Below are 25,075 nucleotides of genomic sequence, written 5' to 3' on the forward strand. Positions count from 1 at the left end.
TTGAAAGTACAAAATCAAAATGGCCTTGGATACTTGTTTACCAGTAAAAATCCTGTACAATAAAATGCCTAAAGTGGTCATGGAACAGTATGTGACCCAAAAGGCACTTTCCCTAAGACATGTGTTCCTGAGTGCACATGACTTATTGCTGCCTTGCTGATTCTTGTTTAGAAAACAGGAGAGCAGGCTGGCTTTACAGGTCATCAGAAATCCAGAAGCCCCAGGGACTCCAGTTCACATGCCAGAAACTGGGTGTGCACGAAAAATGACCCTTCAACCCCAGGCACTTATCCTTAAGCAAAGCCATTAGACATATTGCACATCAGACTTACGTTCCCCCCCTTTACGTATGACTTTCTTGGTAAATACAAACTCAAGTACCCCAACTTTCCTTCTACTCTTGCTTACCCAATTCTCCTCTAGCAAAAGGCATGCAGGAAAATCTTAAATTCTTGGGAGTGTTGTCACACTTGAAAATTACCCGAGGGTCTGTTATCTCAGCACACATTGTACATTTTAGTTTCTTCCACCTGGTAAAAAGAAGAAGATTGTTCACATCAGTGATTGGATATAGAACAAAACCCATGACTGATTCAGGTAAAGCTCAGTGTCCCCCAAGACAACGCTGTTGTTAAGGTGGTGGTGGTTCTTTTTCTATTCTAACTTGGCACAGAGGCTAAGAAGAAGACAATAGAAAAGGAAACAAAAGAAGAAGAAATGATCAACAACCTCTGGCTGTCTTCTGAGGGACATGACTCAGAAAAAAGATTATTATTTTTTTTATGAAAGCCGAGGAAAAGGTTACCTGTCCTCCTTTATTTGCCTGTTCTAAGGTATGTCTTTCCGGGATGAATTGTTGCTTTGCGAACTTAAGGCAGTCAGGTTAGAAAGTTTCTCTAGGGCATTTGCCATGATGATGGTCTGGCATTTGGAGAGAGATGTTTTGCTGATAAATTGAGAACTGCTCCTGGTTTAAGACCAGTGACTTAAAGTAATAAACAGGGACATTTTGTTTGGATCGAAAACACTTCCCTCACCTCAGGATAAAAGTTATTTTTAGTCAATTTCCGTGGGCATGACGCCATGTGCCCTATGAGAGCTGGTTTGTGATGCTGTTCACAGCCCTCGAGGCTGGAGTCTCTGAACTATTGTTTGGAAACGATCAATAGCTGTGGTGCTTAGGTTGAAAAAAGCTACATATTTCCTTTATTTTTAAAAGAAATAATTTTATTGATTCCAGAGAGGAAGGGAGAGGGAGAGATAGAAACATCAATGATGAGAATCATCGATTGGCTGCCTCCTGCACACCCCCTACTGGGGATCAAGTACACAACCTGGGCATGTGCCCTGACCAGGAATCAAACTGACCTCCTGGTTCACAGGTCTACACTCAACCACTGACCCATGCCGGCTGGGCAACCACATATTTCCTTTAAAGAGAATCTCTTGATATCAATAAAATGACCATAGTCTGTTCTCCTGTTTTTAACAAAATAAGCAAATTCTGTCCCCTGGCCACCGCCCTCCCCCAAGAGAAAGTTATCCAATTTAACATAGCTTCCATGAAAGATCATTCAGAAAGGGACACAAGCTTTCCCTTGGTTTGGAATTTCTTAACATGCTCCAGGGTAAACAGTTGAACTCACGTATTCTGATGCTTTCATCTAAATTTTTTGCACTGCCAAAGGTTTAGTCACAGATAAATTAGGGAGTGCATGTATGTGTGAAAGAGAGAAATTAATACCCTTCATTTGATATATTCATTTTCTCACCATTTAAAGCTTTAGAAGTAAAATTGTTGAGAGAAGCCCCATACTCTGGGATGGTCTGATTCTCAGCTCCCCACACCACGCTGTGTGACTGTGTGAGGTCAACTGCTTACGGATTTGTCACCGACCTTTTCCTGGCTGACAGGTATCAGAAACGGTGATGGTGAAGCCACAATGGGAACAAAGAGATGGGCGAGGGAACTTCTAGTGGAAGCTGAGATCTTTAACTTTATGCCCAGTTCCATAATTGTGCTTTCAACATAATTCCTGGTGCCCATTTACACTTCAGCAGGGCTAAAATGTATTTTCAGCTTCATTTCCATGGAAATGTGCACTTTGCTCTTGATTGATAGATGCATTTTGACAGTTAATACAGGTTTACCCAGTCAAGGTGAAAATGGGAGAGGAAAAACAATGACGTCAACAGATCTCAGTATTACTCTTTTTATTGCATTCGTTGTCTAACAACAATAATACTCATTGGCAAGAAATTTATTTACACTAACAAATTAAACTTAATCACACGTATTTTTAGATTGGTCAGAAAACAAAGGATATCTTGCTTCAAATGCCTCTGAAAATCAAAGAGTAAGAAATGTCATTTGAAATGGAACAATCTAGAGAAATACATATTAACCAAGCACAGAGAACAATTCGGATGTGGCACTATTGTCTCTTCCATGCAAATGATTGGACACCAAAAGGTACAAATCAAGGTTCAGATAACATGCTATCCATATTTATTGGACTGAAAATGACTTTCAAACAACTTTTTTCCTTTATATAAAGAAGGATTAAAACAAACCAACTTCTTACAATGGGACAGAATTCATTCTCTCTCTTTTTTCACTTTTTCATCCGGCCAGTTTGTTCGTCATATGCAGCACGTGTACTTGTGGTTCCATTGTAACACCATTAAAAAATACAAAAGCAGTAGTGATGACCATAAATAATATTAAGGAAAACATACACATAAATATTTAAGAGATTTCACTAAGCACTAACGAAGTCTGATGTTGTTGGGAGGTGTTTTCTAGCCAGAGTGCTTCTTAATTCCCACTTTTTAATGTAATTTAACTATCTTTGGCCAATTGTTCTTTCACAGATGAAAGATGAAATCCTTAACAGAGAACCTGGGTGTGTCCATAAAACAGCCAGAGAGCTAGAAGTATACACCTTCCAACAACATGCTCACACTCATGTCCATTTGGCAATGACCTAACCAGGCCATCACTCAGCAAAAGAGGAAATAAATGGTCACGGGATGACAGTGCTGCCATCAGAGAGTCAGGAGTTAGTGGCTTATGCATCACAGCTACCAAAAATGTCATGTTAGAGCATGAGCAAATGCACAAGAACACGCAGTGCGATTTTTAGCAAAGGACACTGCGGTCCGCAGTTGAAAATGCCCGAAGAGGCATAAACTTCTGAGTTGCAACTCAGCGATGTGCAATCTCGACATCAAAGCATTAACCAAACATTTGAGGAAACTTTTATCTTACTAAAATACCAAGTTTCTTATAAATCAATTTTACCAAAATATATAGACATATAGGATTAAGTGCATTTAGTAGAAGAAATACATTAAAAAAAATCTCTTAAAATCTTATGAGCATTCAATGTATACACAACACAAAAAGTGGCAATAAGGCTATGATTACTGCTGGGGGTTCTAACTGACAACACCAAGTTCCAAAGACAGCATCTATTTGTTTAATGCCATGTCGTTGCGGTATATGTGTGCAAGGTGAGAGAGAGATTCACACATATGTAGTCTGTATAGCTACACAAGTGGCATGCACGTCATTGAGAAGTTGCCTCTTGTTTCCTTATCCCTTGCCTCTTACTCATTCTTCAATCTTTAGCGCTAAAGATTGGGGTAGGGCCAAGGATGGGAAATCACCCTGTTTCTTGACTTCCCCACTCTGTAGATTTGGAAGTGGGTCACGTGCTGTACTTTGTCCACACACTTAGGTATGTGAGCCTTCAAGTAACAATCGTTCCCTCATCACATGTAAGGATCCTCTGTTCACCACTGGGGAGAAGGCGAGGCTTTCATTTCCCAGGGGGACATCGATCCTGTAGGCTTCTTCTTCGCCCTCGGACTTCTTGGTTGAGTCTGTTCTATACTACTACTACTTTGTTATGCAAATACTACTGGTGTACTACTGGTGTTATTTCCCTCCCCCCCAGTGTTTTGGACCAAGATTCAGTTTCCTGAGACTTTAAATAACTAAGGAAAACATAAATAAAATCTGCCTGCAGACTAGGACTGTTTTTCAGGAGTGAATTGTAGCAACCACATTCATATTTCTTACAACCCTGTTTTCTTTAGAAATTTACTTCCCACCCCATCATCATAATGAAAACAATTCTAGTAGAAAATATGGACATTTTATTCACTCATCCTTCAAGGCTTAGCTTCAGAATAGTTTACAGGTAGATCCTTGATCAAATTTGAAAATTCAGAAGCCACTCAGGACTTAAGGAGGTGACATGAACCCCGGTGCTGCTGTCTCTCTTGGGACGGTACATTCAGTTACTCAGATGGAATTTGGTAATTCTTAAATATCTCAATGTAACGAGGGGGCTACCACACATTCAAAGTGTAGTTACTTCTTTAAAAATTGTTAAGACACCTCCCTTAAGAATCTTCTTAAATCCCACTGTTAAACACATGGTTTTCTCTTTTTAGGCTTGGTCTACATAACTTTGAACACTTTTTAAATAAATTAGAATATCCATATAAATGCAAAATTTACCTTTTAAAATGTATTTTAAAGCACATGCTAATTCAATGACACAAAGAACCTAGATGAGAATTATTTGTCTTCAGCAAAAACCATAGGGCTAATTAAAGTCAAACAATCTGTGATTGGGCCTTGGACATCTTAAGATTTCAGACTAGAGATGACTGCAGAATAACAGGCAGTGGCGAGGGTTAATTTGGGTCCTCACTCTTCCTCTTGCCACTTGGTTTCCAAGGATAACAGGAGCACCAGGCAGGTGTTCCCATTGCCTCCCTCTTAAAAGCTGAGGTTGGCATTAGTGCTGGAGTTAAAAATGCTTATGTGATGTTGAGGGTAGGAAATTCATCAACTCACAGCTGAAGAAAGACAGCATAGTTAACTTCTGATTCAGGGAGGGAGAGAGAGAGAATATGAATGAGAATGACAAAACTATTACATGAACTGTGAGTTACTTTAAGGGAGATAGACTTAAAGAAAGTAATTCTGTTACAAAACTAGTCCTTCAATGGAAAATCCTGACCTAGACACTGCTCACCACACACCCCCTGCCCCTCAAAGCATTGCCTACACCCCCAAACACTTTTGGCTATTGTCAGAGTCATATAGAGCTGTCGTTTAGAGAATATAACCAGATATTCCCTTTTTGTTCATTTTCTGATAAAGAAAAAACAGCCAAGTCTTAAAGGTTCATGAAGCAACATTTCTGTGTTAAATTGCAAGGACACTGAAAACCACTAGCATTAGAGCAGGAATTGCATACGGCACTGGTACCTCACTTAGGCATCATGCACTAGAGTTGATAAAAAAAAAAAATAGTAGGAAAACAAAATGCTCCCAAGTCCCGAGGCCCTTCACTCTGTTTTCATGCCTTTCACCAGTCAGTTACATTTTATCCTTTGCTGGACAATCAAATCAAGTGCCTCTTATAATTTCAGCAGTTTTAAATAGTAATGTTAAAAAATAACTCATTCAGATGAAAATTACTATAATTTAAGTTAAAAAATCAAAATAGTTACAACACAAATGAAATGATTTGAAGAAAAAGAATTTGATTAACAATATTGTCAGTTGGTCATTAATCTAAACATTGGAAGTATACAAATAAACTGAAAACAAAAAACAATATTTGAAGACTTTTAAGAAAATGCAATATAATAGATCATAAATTATGTGCAGAGACTGAGACTTATAGACATTTCCAGTATTTACATCCATTTTCAAATATTATCAAAGTGTAAACATAAGATAATCATCCTTCCATTTTCATTCTTTAAAATGAATACAGTGAAATTTCCAGTGTGATCCAGATCACTTATTTTCAAAGATGGCAAAAATGTACACTAGCAAGCACTAATATTACCACATTTTGACTAATTTTGTCTTTTAGTATTAGAAAGGATTTGCTGGAATTGGTAGTTCAGTAATAGTGGTTCCTTGTTTCTCATGGTATTAATAAATAGCAAAGCACCATACATCTCAAAATATTAATAGAATATCCAGTATGGAGGCTTCATTATCATACCCCAAAATGAAGACAGACAGGGAAAATATACATAGTGACGGATAACTGTAAAACACAGCGAATGATCTATAGCTAGTGACAGAAGCACTGAAGCCCAACAGGCAATACTCTGTCACTAAAAAGGAGTCAGGCCTTCGGGAAAGAACTGAATTGTGTATTTCTAGTTTAGATTATTCCAGATTTCCCATATTCAGACAAGCAGAAAACAAAGACAAGCAAAACACAATGTTCAAAATATGAGATGGAGCTATAGGGGCCGGAGCCCTTTGCATGATCTGTTACCTGTAACCTCCAAGAGCCCCGCCAAGCTTTGTGTATATAACATTTCCAGTGCAAGATATGGACTGAGACTCTCCATGCAGAAAAGGAAGCAAAATACTTGTCCAAGAATTAGTCTGCCCTCAACTCTGATTCTGGAACCCGCCCCTTGGAAAGTGGGTAACCTCATTTTTAGGGGCCAATGCAGCAAACAGAACCAGATGCATAAACATAAGAAGCAAAACAACAACATCAACAAAAAGATCCATTATTTGAAATTTCTCAAGATGAGTTAGTTTCTCCTCCTTCTGCCTTAGTCCCTGGCATTTGAATTAGTTTGATGAAATGTTGAAATCTTTAATACTGGCTTTAAAATATGAGCTTCACCGCTAGACTGTATTCTGGGTACCATCTTAAACAAACTTTAACTTTAAATGAAGATCCCTAAAGAATGGGAGAGAATGGCTCAGAAAAAACATTCAGAGCATCTCTAAACATAACTGACAGCTCACCTTTATGGGGACATTCTGTGTGCTCAGTAAAATTGCTTCTCTAGTTGCCTGTTACTCAAATCTAAGTTTTCTCGAACTGGTATTTCCATTGTTTTTAAAAGTACATTTGTTAAAATACTAGCTGAGTCCACTTGGGAAATCTTGAGTAGAAAATATGTGACGAGTTCCCGACTGTGTCATCACCAGGCTGCAGACTAGCCAGAATGTTCCCCGGGAGAGGAAACCTGAAAATGTTGGTTTCCTTAAAAACCAATTTCCTGTTCAATTTGTTGGGGAAAAGGAATTTTGTTGTGTGTGTCAGTGTTGCTGACAAACTGAGATGCTGCAGCAGCAAAGTAAACAACAGATCCCAATATCCCATGGCTGCTTTAACGTCCGATTTTTCCTTTGTATGGCTAAATCTGGAAGATAAATATTATCCCCAGAATCCCAAGGTAATACCACATCCACATTCTTAAGGCTTTTGCTTCCTTCTGGAGTTAACACATACTAGAATTCTTTTCTCTCCTTCAGATGCTCAGCAAGCAGAATAGTCTGCTCACCTTCTGCTACGGGAAGTGATTCTGGGGCAGAGCACCCACGTTTCCACAGTGGGGTTGCTCACTGTCCAGACACAGAAATAAGGGGGACCTTTATCCCACTTTGGAGAGGATCCTGCAGCCCAGATCTCATGGCAGGAGGGCGCTCTCAAGCCATGTAGACATACACCAACACCCAGGGTCAGGACCCCATGCTGGAAATCCATGGCACTCCATTTAACAACACCAGAGGGGGTCATGCTCTTGTTGGGCACTGTCATGCTTCTTTTCCAAGCGAAACACACACACCCACCCAGCACAACACAAGCTGTTGGTAAGTCAGAGAAGCGGGAAACATAGCTGCTTTGCATATCGCACCAATGAGCTCCTTGGTTTGTTAATAAACTAAAGGTGGCTTGGGATTATTTGAGTAGGTTGAAATGAAAGGAATTCTATTATCACAGAAAATGCAGGTATTCAACACCAGGTTCCCCAATCTGCCTACAGCACTTTACCCCCGTCCTCAGTTTCTTCTTCATTCCCCCGGAGGAGAGCGGGACAGGAAGAGTGGGCCCTCTCTTGGAGCAACCCGCCTGGAAGAGGGTGTGTTACTGCTCCCCAGCACCCTCTATTGCCATCTTTTCTGTCTTTCTAGATTTCCTCTGCATCTGCTCTTGTTCCTTCCTCCTCAGCTTTTCTCTCTGCTTTTCCATTTTCTCTTGAGCCTTCCGAGCCTTCTCTAGAGACACCTTCATTTCCTTGAGCTTTTTTTTGACCACTGCTCGGTCCTGCGATGATGCTATTCCAAGAGCCTAGGAAGGAAATATAAACAAACTGAATCTGAAAACCAGTGACCTCTCTGCTTATGATGAGGCCGATATCGCAATATGTTCTAACTCAAAAATTAATTGAAACACAATTGTGGTGAAAACTAAAGAAGAGCTGATTACATTTGCCAAAAATTTACAAGCTTTATTTGTTCTTTTGTTCTTTGAAGTCCCTTAGCCCTAAACCTCGCTAAGTAATGTTTTCCAATTGGTAATTAATGGGTGAATGAATGAAAAAAGGTCACAATTCTGCTTCTCCAACCTTTAGGTTGTAAGACATTTACAGGCAAACGATAGGAGTGGGCCCCTGCTGCCACAGGGGGCTCCCAGAAGGGCAGGAAGAATCGACATGGCTTCCTTTCTGCCAATGTATGCATTGACAGTGAGGACCCAAGGTGTACTCAGCACCAGAATGCTCATGTCAGCAGACTAGCCATTGGCTCCCTGTAGGCAGACCTATAAAGGAAGCCTGATTATAATGAGAAGGTTGCTCAATTAGCCTGGAATTCAGAAAAAGGGGAGTTGGTTGCATAGTATATTAAATGCTTCATGACCTTCAGCATCAACAGCGGGATGCATCCATCTCCCCAAGGGGACAGGCTTGTCAATGGAACTTCATATTTACAGGCTATTCATTGATCTCTAACCTTTTCAAGATTGTCACGCAATACTCATCTGCCTGTCCTCCCAGCAGGGGCTGAGGTCAGGGGTGGAAAGCTGGCTGTAAGCTCCTTTCACCCTTTCTCCGCAGGGATGGGCGCCACCTCAGCCTCTGAAGAGATGGACTGGACAGGTGAACATGAGAGAGCGATGGAGGGGGAGGGAAGACACTGCCGCACATATTTGGAGAAGAAAGTTCTGGGGAAAACATCATCCCGGTTTTGGAGTGGTCCCTGGTGTGCAGGGACCAGTCGGGATGGAGAGGAGACACGAATAAAGAAGGGGAGGTTAATGGATTTGGGTTTTAACTCTTATGTGATGAAAGAGCCCACATTGGCCATTATTAAAACTCATACTACATAGAAGTAAGTAGAGTTAATACATGGGCCATGTGTTGCTAGGTGGAAGCAATGGAGTGAGTCCCTCCCTCTCCTACTCAGCAGCCTACTCGTTAGATCCCCTAATGACTTTCTGAAACTTCATTTACTACTCAAACAATCCACCGTCCTTTCTGCTGACGGTTGACGAGAATTACCTCTCCCATAGGGAGACTGCTCTTATTTAATGAAAACATTTTAGGTGCTATGAGCAATACAAATTACGCTTGGTAACCTAACACAGACAGATATAATTCTTTACCTTCAGTTTATTTCCATCCAACTGCAGGAGTTGCTCTCCAGTGATGTTTTGGGCACTGAATTCAGATACATACTGCTCCAGATTTAGGCTCATGAGCCAGTGAGAAACCTGCTGCACACTCCACTCCTGAACGGCCCGATTCTGACACTGACTGTGCTTGGGAGACTGTCCGTCATCAAGGATCTGAGTAGGAATGTCACGCAGTGTTGTTAAAGGGCTGAAGTGCTGTGGCTCAGCATGGCATATTGCGCTATCCAAGGGAATGTCTTGCCTACTAGAGCCATCTTTATTTCTAAACCACAGAATGGTTCTCGCTGTGTATGTAACACACATACACATTTATTACCTACATGTTTTTAGATGCTTGGAAACCTAAAAACTCCCCTAAATAAAACAGCATTTTCAATGTAGAAGTTTAATATTGACAAATCCACTCTAATGTTGCAAGCTTTTACATGAAAACACTTTGGAAAGATTATCAGATGCAGAAAACAAATATGTCATTAATCCCTATGGTCAATACATCACTCTGCATTTCTCCTCTGCTAAGACATTAGAGATATGTAAAAACACATTTAAAAGTATTGTGGCATCTTTCACTTAGAAGAGGAGAGCATTGAGCCCTCAGGTATTTTTAGGGGGAAATTTCACAGCCATTATTTCATTTGCACGGCAAGCAAACCCGTGAGGGCAGTGGGGCAGGAGGTATCCATAATTACTTGTAATAAATGAGGAAACTGAGGCTCTGAACACCCACAGATCTGTCCAATGCAGAGTACTACTTTTAACAGTGCAAAGGGCAGGTTGGTTCCTAGAACCACTACGCTGAGAGGCGATGAGGCGATGATGGGTCTGGGAGGAGAGACAGAAGCCACCTCAGTGACGGGCAGAGAACAGAAGAGGGGATGATGGGTAAGCCGAGATGAAGGCAGAGGAGGCGAAACAGAGGGAACTGGGTCAGTCAGGTAATGGTGATGGGGACACATCACGGGGCTCTGGAGGTGGGATCTGAAGGTCCTCTTGAATCAGGAATATCGTTTAAACTGAGACATAGACCAGGGCAAAGTGAAACTACAGAACACAAGGAACACCCCCGCTGCAGAGGAAAGCACTCTTGTATTGTTTGAGTTTTCAACCATCTGCAAAGAGAGAAAAGGTTCAAACAAAATACCCAAAACCACCATACAGCCCATTGAAAGCTCACCTCGTCATCTATCATATCCAGGCTCTGAGCGAGGGAGCAACAAAGGAATCAAAGAGAAAAGTGTTACAGAAACAGGACACACGATATATACAGTACAAAGTCTTATAAAATTAAAGTCATGTGGAGCCTGAAGAATATGGGCAAAAGGGTTTAAGAGAAAAAAATGTTTTACAAAACAAAACAACATGTTAGAAAGAAAGAACTAAGAACACATATTTAGAGCAAAACTATCTTTACTTACAATGCCTCCCTCCCTCCCTTCCACCCCAATAAGACATTAGAGATATGTAAAAGCACATTTCAAAGTATTGTGGCATCTTTCTGGTATTTCTGGTATTTTTTTCCTCGCCTTATCTCTTGGGGCACTAAGTCCATCGCTAGTGTAATTTCCTGCCTCTCTTGCATATATTTATCTCCTGAGAATTCTTAGGAATGTTATTTTGACCCTCGCATCTAAATCAGTGGTCTTACATAGCTGTCCTTCCTTCTCAGAATTGTATCTCTTCCCTTTTCACTGCAGTGAATCCTAATCAGGGGCCACACCCAACTCAGAAGAAATGTCAGATTCTTCGGGTGGGGGTGATGGTGGGAAAGGTGAGGGAGAAAAGCAAGGGCGAATTGGTGAACTCCGTGAGATTTCTGAGCTGTTTCCCACATTTGCTCTCTCCAGTGCCCAGCCTCCCGTCCCCACACCTTTGCTGAGAGGCATCGCACTGGGATCAGAGAAAGGCCGAGGATATAGTATACAGTAAGGGATGGCTCCGAGGGCCTCAGAAACAACAGTTTGCTTTCATGTTGAGACAGAGAGGGAGACACCAATTTCCTAGCAAAGGTCATGGTTCCAATGATCTACATGCAAAGTCTACCTTAGACACATTTCCCTGTGACAGTTCACGGGTAGGACGTATACCTGGGATAGCAGTTCTGTGAGTGACATGAGCATACCTCATCTGACGACAGCGCTAGGGACTGAGAGAGCCCCGGGGTTCTGGGCTCCGCTCCTAGGCCGCTCAGGTCTGCCGAGCTGGTACTACTGGGACTGAAGTCATCGTTGAAGGTAAAATTCTGTAACAATAAACGAAGCTCAGTGTTAAAAGAGCACCGTGAAGGAACCAAGGTAGGTGGGTTTGCAAGCTCTAAGACGATTACTTTGAAGTAATCTTAGAAGTTCACTTTGGGGCTGGCGATGACCTTCGGCCAGGCAGTGTCGGACACTGCACCTGCGGTGAATGGGGAATTCTGAGCGCTTCTCCGCCGGGTGAGAGGATAGGTGTTTTGGAGTAATGATTCTGCAGTCTCTCTTCAAGGGTGCAGCATTCATTATCCTCTGCAACTGCTCAGAGGAGTGATATTAATGAGCCTATCTTCTTTGACCCTAATGGTGATGAGCAACAGTGTAAGTAAAAAATACAAGGTGGTGTGGAGAGCCTGAGTTATTAGGAACAGATGGCAATCCATATTAGAAAGGTAGCCGAGCACCCCGGAAGGTCCCTGCTGGCTGTGATAAATGCTGTGGGGAATGGCAGAGCCTCTCCAGGATGTGACCTTCAAAGATGATGGGTTCTGGGGGAGGTCACAATCTGACTGCACTACCTGCTCAAGTACAGCTCTCACGTGGCAGCACTACGAACAGACACACGTTCCCAAATAGTTACCTGGGGGTAGAAAGAAAACTTCCCCAGAACCTCATTAAAATGTTCAGTGGACATTAAAATCCAATACATTCACAATGACTTCAGAGCTGCCTTTGTGAAAACATTTTAAACCAAATCTGGAGTCTCTCCAGTGTAAGATAATGGTAGAACTATTTAAACAACATTGAGATATATCAGACCCAATGCTGAAAATGTTTCAAGGCCAAAGTGGTCTATTGCTGTCAAAACTTCTTTTCTAATTGCTTCCCGGGGACGCTTTAGAACTTGGCCAACCCCATCTTGTTTCCTATTCCACTGCCTTAGAAATTGGACTGTCAGTTTTCCATTAGGTTCTCTTGTACTGGTTTAGCTGGCTGTCAAGAATAAATGCCATGCCAGAGGCTAGAGAGCTCAGTACCAAACAGACTGCAGGGTTTGCTGGATGTTCAGAGAAGACTGAATCAGAGCACGGAGCTGGGCTAGGAGAGCATTTAAGCAGAAGCATTCAACACAGCACATTACCATTTGGTACACAACCCCAAAGCCCATCAAAACCCTGTGAGCTGTTGACCACAAGAAAAGAATTAAATTCAAGTAACTTTAACCACATGTTTCTGTTTGAGAAAGAAAAGTGAACACAGATAAAAGGAGACCACACAACATGTGAAAGTTAGCCACCGCATGTGTTTCAGTAAAATGTTAGGTAAGGTTTGCAGTGTCATGCTGGAAATAACCATCATGCGTTTAAAAACGAGTAGCATCCATGCACATACTTCCTAATTCTGCTCAAGTTAAAGAACTTTCGTGATAGAATTACAACAGCTGTTCGACATGGAAGCTTGATTTAAGAGAAGAAATAAGTAAGGGTGCTATGTCAGCATTGGTTTGTTTTAAAGAGTTTCATTTAGATGTATTGAACACATATCCAGTCCCAAATTTATCTGTTTTCCAGTAAATCTTGACGAGCGCAGCAAAAATAGTTTGGTAATGTAATTTAAACTGGAATGCTTGGTAAACAGATCTATCACACTGTGCCGTGATTCAAATGCATCTTTCCCAGCATGGTTTCACTGTCAAACGGAGATTAAATAGCAATATGTGAAAAGACAGGCAAATCGAAGATTAACGCACAATCTAGCAGAGACCAGTATTAAAGAAGGTGGTGGTTAAAGGGCCTTTCGGCTCCCCACACAGGAAGTACCATGCACTGTTTATTGCAGTGTTATCAATTGGTTTCTTGGATCCAGAGCATACACACAAGTTGAGAATGCTTCCCAAAGATTGAAGAGGAGGAAGAGATTTGGGGTTTTCTTGTTTGCTTTTTTAATCCAAGTGTTTTCTACCTTGGACCCCTTTTTATCTGAAATTAGAGTTTCAGGAGAAGGCTGGAGGGGACTTGGAGGTGAAGGCAGGTTCCTGAAGGAATAGGATCCTTTCCGGCTTTCGTGAAACCAGGAGAAAGGCATGCAAGGTGAGCGAGGGGAGGCCGGCGCTGCGGCAGAGGGCTTCGCTTTCCAATGGTCCAGCCTGCCTCTGAAGATCCTGTTTCATGAAAAGAATGGGGGTGTTAGACAAAGAAAGGGAAGACGTGAAACTGACTGAACTGAACTCTGAAGGGGCTCTGAACACAGTTCGACGTAACAATTTGAGAAATTGTCCTACGCAACAGATACTTTTTCCCCCCATTTTTGACTGGAACATTTATCCTAATTGTTATTACTATTATTATTATTATTTTTTTTTTTTTGCGTCTAAATGGATTCTGTAATGACAGACATTTTGTACTGCTATGTCCATGGCAAATTTTTATGAAATGTGCCTAATAAATACATGGATGGGCAAAAAGTTAGGTCTACAGTTATTTGTATGGAAAAATAACACAATAATTAATAAATAGTAATGCAAGAATAAACCCTGTGTTTCACGTACTCACAGCTGTACACTTACTTTTGCCAATGCCTGTGTATGTGGATGAATTAACATGAGGGAGAAGCATGTCATTTAGGAGCTGCTCTGAGGTTAGTCATCCCCTCAATGGGGACATACATCAGTGCCTCACTGCTGGTGACTTTAGCTCCTGATGAGCATTCTTTCCTGGCCTCCTCTCAACTCAGGTTCCCAAGAGTCTCAACTTTAGAAAATGATATACTTAGATAATTTGGGAATTTCAGGGCTCAGGATACTTTAAGCAGAACATACACTTGGTTGGTTTTTCATCATAATCTTAGTGCCTTTTCATAGAAAGAACACCAGACCTGAAGTCTTAATGCTCTGCTTGAAGGCCCACCTCCTGAACCATGGGCCTTCACTCAGCCTCTGTATCTTATCTGTGAAAGGTGGATATTTTATGTATCTCATATGTGGTTAGGAATTAAATGAGACAGTATGTGTAAAAAGTGCCTTGAAAACTATAATGGTCTATGCTTATTGTTTAACATTCAAAGGATTCAAAAGCCTGTTTGAAAGCATATTTTTCTTAATATCTTGCATATTTATACTTATGTTCTGGTTAGAGAAAAACAGTTCTTAGGAACTGAGGCAGGAATGGGCAGTAGTGTCTGCATCTTGGAAGAGGTCACTCTCAAAACGTCCAAATGATCCTTGATGCAGTGTCTACAATTTGTTAGTTGTTGATGTCATGACAACAAAGAGATTTCCTTTCATTTAAAAGTGACTCAACGCCTTAGCTAGACAGCTAATGTTGGACGTGGATACTGAATTCCAATCTTCTCACATCTCATTTCAAATATTTTGAAATATTACATGTTTCAAATTTACATAAATAGAATAACTCCTAACAATTCCTGTTCATTTCCAAAGATTATTGTGAGAATCAAATGAGACAATAAATGTAAAAACATCTTATAAACTGTACAGCAATGTATAAATGTAAGGGGATTGTAAGAATGATAATTAAAGAGAATGAAAAATCAGTGAAGTTTTGGAAGAATACTGACATCACAGGTTGGGGGTGAAAAACTGTTGGCCACGCTAAAGATTCCAGAAAAGGTGATGATTTAAATGGTGTATTTCTTTCTTTTTCTTTTCTTAGTGAATGGGAGCCATTCAATTTTTATTTTTTATTCCTTATTGATTTTTGGAGAGAGTGGGAGGGAAAGAAGGAGAGAGAAACATCGATGTGACAGCAAAACATCGAATGGCTGCCTCCTACATGCCCCCTACCAGGGATGGAGACCAAAACCTGGGATGTGCCCTGACCAGGACTTGAAATGGTAACCTTTCAGTGCATGGGACGATGCCCAACCAACTGAGCCACACCGGCCAGGGCTAAACCGTGTATTTCTTAAAATGACAACAACAACAACAACAACAAAACCACAAAGGAATCTGCAAGGATAACAGAGAAAGACTGACCAGAGAGGGACCAACCTTCCATTTCATCGTAAAGCTTAAGAACAATGTTGTATTCTTAAACCCACCTACGGAATGGGGAACCAGGGCAATAATTTTATGTAAGTAAGTAATAACCTATTCTGTTCCAAAAGCCTCATATCTACATGCAGTAACTGCACATCAGGAGATTGCTAACGCCTGCTGCAGAGGCAGATAGGTCTCCTGTGGAAGTGCTTTCTGCTCCTGGGTCGTGGGCAGTCCGGTAAGAATCGCTGGGGCAGCTGTTCAAATGCAGATTCTTGGACACCCAGACTTACTGAATTAGAATCGTGAGAAAAGACGGGAGGAGTTGACCTGGAATCTACTTTAACACATATCTGAGCTGACTCTTAAAAATTTTACTATCTACATTTATTAATATGATCCTGAATGTAGATATGAGGCTTTTGGAACAGAACAGGTTATTACTTACTTACATAAAATTATTGCACTGGTTCCCCATACCGTAATTTTCTCTCTTCATAATGAGAACCAGATGTCCTAAACTTGGTCTACACTGTAGGTGAGAAATCTAAAAAATATGAATCTGGACGGTTATATAGGAGAGGGCCAGCTGTCCCTGCCTCGCCTCTGAGAGAGGGAGAGAAACCCTATCTCCTCAATGTAAACACATTCAACTTGGGAAGGATCTTGGGTTCTCAGCCTTTGGAAAGGAATATAAGTCCTGGGGGAGATAAAACAAGTTATCTCCAGCTTTACAAGCTTGGGACTGTCTCCATAGAGAGGCCTCAGCCCCCTCTCCCCATCCGCACTCTTTAAAAATGGAACTACACATTGGGGAGTTGGCTCTCTCTGTAGATCTCACTGTCTATCCATAATTTAACTTCTGAGGTTTGTCTTTTAGCTCAGGCCCTACATTCCATTAAAAATGCTGAGAAAGCTCTAAAATAAAACTATTTTCTCAGTAGTCTCACACTCTTATAAGTGGGCATATGATTTATTTTTCTCCTTTGGTTATAAATTTCTGAATTAATCAAATGATGTGGGAAATTCTTTAGGTGTTCCATCCACAATTCAAATAAAGCATTGTAGTGCTTTGATACATGGATACCGGTTTAAGTTATAAATAGGCCATTATCAATGACAGCTAGACTATCTTTTCCTATTCCCACGTGGACTGCCTTTGTAACAACCCTTTTAGAACCACTAACCACCTTTTTTTTTTTTTTTTTTTGCAAGAAATAAGATTATTGGTACCTAATTTTTGTCATTCTAATGACTTATATGGAAAGGACTTTGGGTAGTTCAAATCCTGGCCAGGCAACATTTCAAACAAAATCTGAAGACCACATCTAAACGCTTCCATAAAATTCTCGCTGCCAGGAAAATATCCAAGACTGATCATTCCAGGTGCACCTGCCCATCCAGCGCTGAAGCAGGCCTGGAGGCCACAGCGGGAGTGTGATGAAGGAGGAGAGGGAAGCTCAGCCTCAGTGATATCCAGAGGCTTTCTCAACAATGAAGACAACGGAAGGCACAGAGGAAAAGTCACATAGAAAGCAATGCAAGCCCACTTCTAAGGAGATGGCCACGTCCTCACAGCTGTAAACCACCAGGTTCTGAGGTATTCTGAAGAATATTTCCCAGTTCTCCAGGAGGTCTGGCTGTGCCCCGCTGAGGCTGTATCCTGTCCTCCTCGTTTATTTGTGTATCCCCAATTCTAACACTCCCTCCATACACTGATATAACCTCAGTGTGTTTGCCAGTATCCACAAAGAGCTGAACAGGCATGCTTCCATTTGCTTGGACCTTGAGTAGAGAATGTTCATTTAAAAAAGCGAACTCTCCACTACTTTAAACTCATAGACCTATCAGCTTTCCAGACATGCTTTCTAAAATAAATGCCAATTTCCTTCCGGGTAAATTGAACTATTGAGTCTACAAAAGGAGCGCAGGAGTTTTGGTAACAGTTATTCTATTATTGACCACTCTTACAGCCTGTTGCACTTGGTGGAGAAATGTATTAAGAATAAGGTAAAATTCTTCCTTCCCTCCTTTCCTTTCCTTCCTCCTTTCTTTCTTAACATTTTTTACTCTCAGGGCAGGTTATGGGCTAAGGTACTAACTCTATATTCATAATCCCCTTGAAAAATCAAGATCAGTGGAAATGAATTCTTTTTAAAAAAAAAAATGTATTTTATTGATTTTTTTTTTTTTTTTTACAGAGAGGAAGGGAGAGGGATAGAGAGCTAGAAACATCGATGAGAGAGAAACATTGATCAGCTGCCTCCTGCACACCCCCTACCGGGGATGTGCCCGCAACCAAGGTACATGCCCTTGACCGGAATCGAACCTGGGACCTTTCAGTCCGCAGACCGACACTCTATCCACTGAGCCAAACCGGTTTTGGCGAAATGAATTCTTAATGGATCTGAAAAGAGTTTCTAGGTATGTGTTCTGTATTTCCTTCACAGCTTGTACACTAATGGCTGTCATTTTGGGGAAAAATAGAATCAAATCATAGCTATATTTCTGATTATTTTATTGTTAGGAACTGGAAGGAATTAAGTCTCTGTAATACTAAAATGTAATTTGGGGGTGGGTGATGAGGTGGAGAAGTAAGTTTCCTGGCAATAAATGGTTTATAGTTTATAACTCTATAGAACAATTAACTCATTTATATACATCTTGGAACCAGAATATCCTGGGGCTAGGACCCCAAAAATAAATTGCTAAGGTAAACACTCCATGGTGATTTTGGGGGATTGGTTTTAACTTTGAATACAAGGTAAGTCAGGGCACATACCTAGGTTGTAGGTACAATTCCTGGCCAGGGTGCTTATGGGAGGCAACTGAACCATGCCTCTCTCTCTTTCTCTCTCTCTCTCTCTCTCTCTCTCTCTCTCTCTCTCTCTCTCTTTCTCTCTCTCTTTTCCTTTCTCACCCCCCCAAAAAAACACACAATAAAAACATATCCTTGGATAGGATTAAAAAATTTTTCTCTAGCACCCACATGAAAAAAAATTTTAAGATAAAATTATTTTTCCCATCCCCTATTTAAAATTATTTTTATAATATGTGTTATTTAACCCCAAATATTCAAAGTATTATTTCAACATTTAATTAGTATAAAATTATTAAGATATTTAAAATCCTTTTTTTTTATACTAAGTCTTTGAAATCTAGCACGCATTTTCTCTGATAACACATCTCAATATAGACTAGCCACATTTCAAGTGCTCAATGGCCACATCTGACCTGAGGCTACCATATTGGATAATGCAGATGGAGATGGATGGTAGGTTGGGGACCAGGTTCTTCTAGTCCGCCTCACTTCTTTTTGGAAGGAAACCAAGGTCCAAGGAATTCAGACTTACCTATAGCAGAATCAGGATGAATACTTCGGTGAATACTTGAATACTCAGTAGTGTATTTTTTTCCATTGTTCACACTTCAGATAAATGAAGACTCACTTCCCCAGAGAAGTGCCCTCTCCCTTCCCTGTCATTTTCCTATGTGCCGCCCTCTAGCCTTGCCTTGAGACACACAGATCTGCTCACAGGGCTTTCCATTCAGGGACTAAACTGGGAGGTCCTCCCACCAGCTCCAAAGGTTGGCGACCGCTGCTTTAGGGGAAGAGGAAGCTCTGACAACTAAATGTTTCCTGCGTTTGTTCTCTGCTATGTTACCTGTTTAAATCAGAATGTTTACTGAGCACATACTTGAAAAGGATAAAACCAAACCATATTTCTTTGTAGGATTTGTCTGCTTATTTATTACTAGAGGCTCGGTGCATGAAATTCGTGCACTCAGGGGGGTGTCTCTCAGCCCGGCCTGCACCCTCTTGCAGTCCGGGAGCCCTTAGGGGATGTTTGAGTGACAGCTTAAGCCCACAGGGAGCAGGCCTAAAACGGCAGTCAGACATCATTAGCGCTGCCACGAAGGCGGGAGAGACTCCTGCCACTGCTCCTGCACTCACCAGCCATGTTCCCCCTGTGGGAACGCACTGACCACCAGGGGGCAGCTCCTGCATTGAGTGTCTGCCTCCTGGTGGTCAGTGCGCATCATAGCGACCGGTCGATTTTCATATTAGCCTTTAATTATATAGGATTATTTTAACCTCATCTATTTGTTTCATGTGGGCCATATGTTTGAGTCACTAAGTCTCCACAAGGAATACAATAAAGTGAATTTTTTACTCTTAGGGAAGAAAAAAACTAAAACCAAGACCAAATTGGTTTTAGCAAATATCTTGACTTTTTAATGTCTAATAGCCTCAGATTATCTACACTAATAAAAGAGAAACATTCAAATTAACCATCACTCTGCTATGCCCACCAGCCAATCAGGAGGGAATATGCAAATCAGAAGGCCAAAGATGGCGGCTGCCCAGCTGCTCCAGGCGCGGAGTGGCTGGGCGGGGTAGGACACCTGCTATGAGAGGGAGGGCGGGGGGTGTATCTATACGAGTGGCACTCTGGCCACAGCGAAGACTAAGACTGCAGACTCTGGCCGGAATCTGCAGCGAAGACGAAGGCGGCAGACTCCAGCCAGAGCGAAGGCCTGGGTCCTGGGTGCCGGAGGAAAACCGGTGCTGGAAGCCAAGGGAAGGAAGGCCTATTGCACGAATCTCTTCGTGCAACGGACCTCTAGTAACTTAGATAATGTCTAATGGCCTCAGAATGACCTTATGAGAACTGAAAGAAACACCTAGGAGATATTCCAAACTCGATCCATGAATTAGACTGCTCTTTCTGAGAACGCCTCACTGGGGTGATGCATTTATTCCCAGTTCCCCGCAGCTGCTGTGCGACCTTGTGGCTAATGGTCCTCATCACCCACCTACCTCCAGGGACCCAGGAAGCCAGCTCAGCTGCACTAAGCTCCCACCTGGCAGTAATTGTCCTTTCTGGAGTATGTTTTGTAAGGTTCCGGACCCATTATCAATCTATTTAGAAGAACAAAGGCTGTCATTGGATTTGATTAGTGTTAACCAAATTACTGTGATAGCTCAAAAAATTACCTTTCTGAAACAGAAAAAGTCTCTTCTTCCCTATTCTACTATTTCCATTACATGAATTCCTTTCAGTTCTGTCAGAATTCTACTATAATTACAAATAATTTGAAAATGATGATCCTAATTTAAAACTACTCTATAGCGTTGGCACACGTGGAACCACCTGTGATGACTGAAGCAGACACACCAGAGCTAGTGTTTTAAAGCTGCAGAGCTGGCCAGGCAGCCAAGGGGGAAGTCTGGCTGGTTCAAAAGCTGGCGTTAGCTGTGATGAGGCAGTGTGCACATGACAGTCTGCCATCAGCCACCCAAGGTTTTGCCTAGAGCCATGGTCGGCAAACTGCGGCTCGCGAGCCACATGCGGCTCTTTGGCCCCTTGAGTGTGGCTCTTCCACAAAATACCACGGCCTGGGCAAGTCTATTTTGAAGAAGTGGCATTAGAAGAAGTTTAAGTTTTAAAAATTTGGATCTCCAAAGAAATTTCAATCGTTGTACTGTTGATATTTGGCTCTGTTGACTAATGAGTTTGCCGACCACTGGCCTAGAGTAAGATGAGCACTCACCAACAGAATCCAGATGTGCTTGCTTTTCATCTGGAATTTATACAAAGTGGTAATACTCTGGCTACTGCCATGACATTCAGTAGAACCTTTCATGCCTGCTGAATGCCTGTGGTTCTGCCCCTTTTAGCCTCAAAAGTGAGAGGGAGTGACTGCCTCAGAGGCCCAGAGAAGAAAGGGAGAAACTCAGAGGTGTCCGAGCTTCTCTCCCTTAAACAGGTTCATTACTTGTTTCTTTTATTTCCTCTAAGTATATTTGATAGTTTTCTACTCTTAACTTTAAGGCACAAAATAGACTTTTATATTTCTCACTCCAAAATCACACAAAGTTAAATCTCTTTTGAGTTGCATTATGGTCTTATTTTAACTGAGATTGTTGTCCTCCAAACAAACAAAACTTTCTACCCTTTCTCCATTTTACATCATAAAGGAAACCCAACCAACAAAAATAATTAATTTGGAACTCTCTTTTGTCATCCCCCTCCCAATTCTTCTATAATCCCAGGGAGAAGGTATAACTTCTCACCACATGGTATACCAGTAAAAAGAAAAAGAAAACAAGGAAACAGCAGAGGACAACCTATGCAATGGGTAAATGGTCCCCAAATGATTTCACAGTATTTTATTCTTAGCATTTTGCCTGTATCTTTCTTACTGTATGCTTTTGAGATGATTCCCAAATTTCATAAAGAAATATAAGTCAGTCAGAGAAAGACAAATACCATATGATTTCACTTATATGTGGAATCTAAGGAGCATAGTAAAAGAACAAACAAAATAGAAACAGACTCATAGACACTGAACAGAATGACAGTTGTCAGACTTGTGGGGCTGGGTGAAAAAGGTGAAGGGACTGAGAAGTACAAATTAGTAGTTACAGAATAGCCATGGGGATGAAAGTACAGTATGTGGAACATAGTCAATATTGTAATAACTAAGTATGGTCCCAGGTGGGCACTTGAAATATCGAGGGGGCCACTTTGAAAATATCTGATTGTCTAACCACTATGCTGTATACCTGAAACTAATATAAAATAATATTGAATATAAACTGTAATTTTTAAAAAACCAACCATTAGATGCGTAAGTACTTGAAGATGATAGGAATTATTGGAAAGACATCTAGACAGGAGACACAAGCCCCAGCTAATTGACATCAATTGCCTATTGCACAGTCCTGGGGTAATCAATTCAATTATACAGAGGTAAAGTTCTTCATCAGTAAAGTATGGTGTTATTATCAGCTCTCCAGATCTTATTGTAAGGATCAAATGATAAATGTGAAACTTCTCTGTAACTTGCAAACAATAATAATAGCAGCAAATTGTTATCTTTATTATTATTTTTATAATACCTTCTATGTGCCAGGTAGCATTTTAAAGGTTTTACATGAAAACTCATTTAACCCTTACACTAATGTTATAAGGTAGGTACTGTTATAACCCTCATTCACATATGGGAAAATGGAGACACAGAGGCTAAATAACTTGTCCAAGATTTAAAAGGTGAGAGCTCTGATTCAAACCCAGGCAGTCGAACTTCAGAGCTCTATGCTTTACTATCTCCCTCTACAAAGCTGAGTTTAAATGAAGTTATCGCAGAAGGAAACTGGGAAAACTTGAAAACATGCTACGTAAAGCCCACTTCTCTAAAGGAAAGTCTTTATGGCGCAGTATGCCTAGTTGACAGGGGCTACCAACGAATAGCTGAGTCCAGCAGGAGACGGTCATCGTTCTTACATGCGTGGGAATTGAACAGTCTTGAAAGCCAATAGGTACTTAATACCACATAGGCATCCTTATGCTGTGCTTAAATATTTGGTGAAAATTCTGCAATTAAGGCAATGGATATCCCAAGGCCCAGTGTAGGCTTTAGTTGGAGTAAGACATATAAATTATGAAATTTTTCTTTCATCTCACTATAGGTACATTGAAGATCCTGACCACTGATTTTGGTGAACAATGGAAGGGGGCCAGGGAGTTTAGCTATAGAGATGAATCTGTGTCCTCAATCACTCACCCGTACCTGCTACTCGGAGAAAACCTACTGGCTTCTTTTTCTTTTTCTTTCCATTTCTTTCCCTTGTTGGAGTTCCTTCGCAACGGTGCCCTATAAAGGCAGACACATTCAGAAAGGGAAAGCGGCCATGTTCTCCTTTAATCCTTCTTTTACAGAGGGCTTGCCTTTCACATCATGAAGTGCTTACCCCAGATCCACAAACTTCCGCTTAATTTTCCCTCCTTGCACCACCAATGAACTGGACGCCCTTAGTGATTTGGGACCTTTGGCACCGTCTAGAATATATACATACGTAAAGAAAGACCAGTTATTATTATTTGTAAAGCTATGAGTCAAAAGTAAGTGCATCTCTGAAGAGATCTGACTCAATTTCTAACTGTAAAAGAAAATAATGGATGCCTTTTTTAAAAAAGATATAAGAAACCTAGCTATGCTGAGGAACATTCGGTTAAGCTAGAAGATGTCCTAATGGATCAAGGCCCGATACACATCACAAAGAGCTTTAGCTTCAAAAATATTGAAATGAACAAAATAAGGAGGAATAAACACTCTCAAGTTACCCCTTACATTAACAGCAGCGACCAACATAACTTTCCTTTTGTTCTATCGAGTCCTCTTCTCTCTCAGGTCCAGTGCAGAAAGCCACCCCTGAGAGTCAGAGAGATTAAGGGAGAAAGTGATAGGCATAGCTTTCCCTTCCGGTCTAATGGCCTGTGGCCAGTCTGGGGACAGAGGAAGGCAGAACCCGGGGAAGACTTTCTTAAGCAGGGACTCAGCTCTAAGACATTGATATCTCTGAAAGGTCTCTCTTTGAAGTTGGGTTGGAGCATAACTTGGCTGGCCTCCTGTGATGGCGAAGATGCCAAATGCTCCTCAGTGTCTGGAGCTGAATGATCTCTGCCCCCTGAGTTAAGCTGGCACTCCGAATGGCAGCAGCTGCTGGGGATGGGCACACTCGAAATAAAGCCAAAAACCAAGCAGTGGAGACAGACTCTGCGAATGGAGTTCAATATTAAATGTAGGAGATAGAGTCTACTGGTGCAACTTATTCCACTTTGGACAAGGTGGAAAACTCCTAAGGCTCCACCTGGAACCATTTAGCAAAGGATGCTGTTTGGTGTTATCTTTCAGCATATCCAGTTATCTGAGATGATTAGCAAGGGGTGTTTTAATATCAATGCATATTAGAGTGTGAAACTATTCCTCCCTAATTATTGTTGTCTATCTCTATCTCTTTAAAATTAAAAAACTTCCAGCAACTTCCTGGCATGGAGTACAGAGAGAATAGTCCTCCTAAGAAAGTGTTCAATTAACCATGAAGGATTATTTTATTTCAGGAGAAATTTCTTAACATGCATCCTTACAAAACACACAGTTCTCATTTAGGAGTCTATGTTCGAAGCTCTAAAGAAGCACAGGATATTAACAAACACTCTAAGGGTTCTTCTCAATGAACTTTTCATATTTTTAGTCAATGACACTTAGATTACAATAATTCCTTGAAATGAAAGTAATAAAATACAAGAGTCAGAAATATATCCATGTCCAAATCCACTTCTAATCTGAAATATTTATTATGAGTATTTGCATCATTACTCTTTGGGTAACTGAATTAATCAGCCACAGATGTGACACAGACACAAAGAAAATCCATGGACATAGCACAGATACCTTCTGAGGTGGTTTTGCTAATGGACATTTAAAAAAAAAAGAAGCAGAATTTCAATTCTCCTAAGCCAGAGAAAAGAAAGTGTTGGATCCTTCCAGATCAATCTTAAAGTAACTCTTAATGGCTAGGACTGTGCAAAGTTAAAAAGAAGACTGCCTGATTA

General features: G+C 41.1%; 1 protein-coding gene across 14 annotated transcripts in view; it reads right to left on the bottom strand.

The window, feature by feature from the left end:
• Positions 1-2,229: 2,229 nt before the first annotated feature.
• Positions 2,230-25,075, bottom strand: part of PPP1R9A (protein phosphatase 1 regulatory subunit 9A) — a 235,822-nt gene continuing 212,976 nt past the window's right edge. For 4 of the 14 annotated variants that reach the window (XM_079785695.1, XM_079785682.1, XM_079785689.1 and 1 more), the window contains 7 exons: positions 23,431-23,518; positions 23,244-23,333; positions 13,637-13,835; positions 11,605-11,724; positions 10,660-10,683; positions 9,456-9,638; positions 2,230-8,141 (listed from right to left, as the gene is read on the bottom strand). In XM_079785695.1, the coding sequence (XP_079641821.1) occupies positions 7,938-8,141; positions 9,456-9,638; positions 10,660-10,683; positions 11,605-11,724; positions 13,637-13,835; positions 23,244-23,333; positions 23,431-23,518 (908 nt within the window). In that variant the 3' untranslated portion in view covers positions 2,230-7,937. The remainder of the gene's footprint in view (positions 8,142-9,455; positions 9,639-10,659; positions 10,684-11,604; positions 11,725-13,636; positions 13,836-23,243; positions 23,334-23,430; positions 23,519-25,075) is intronic. The other 10 variants (XM_079785683.1, XM_079785690.1, XM_079785686.1 and 7 more) reach the window with 8 other exon arrangements.

The sequence above is a fragment of the Cnephaeus nilssonii genome, assembly GCF_951640355.1.
Source record: "Cnephaeus nilssonii genome assembly, chromosome: 12".
Lineage (NCBI taxonomy): Eukaryota > Metazoa > Chordata > Mammalia > Chiroptera > Vespertilionidae > Cnephaeus > Cnephaeus nilssonii.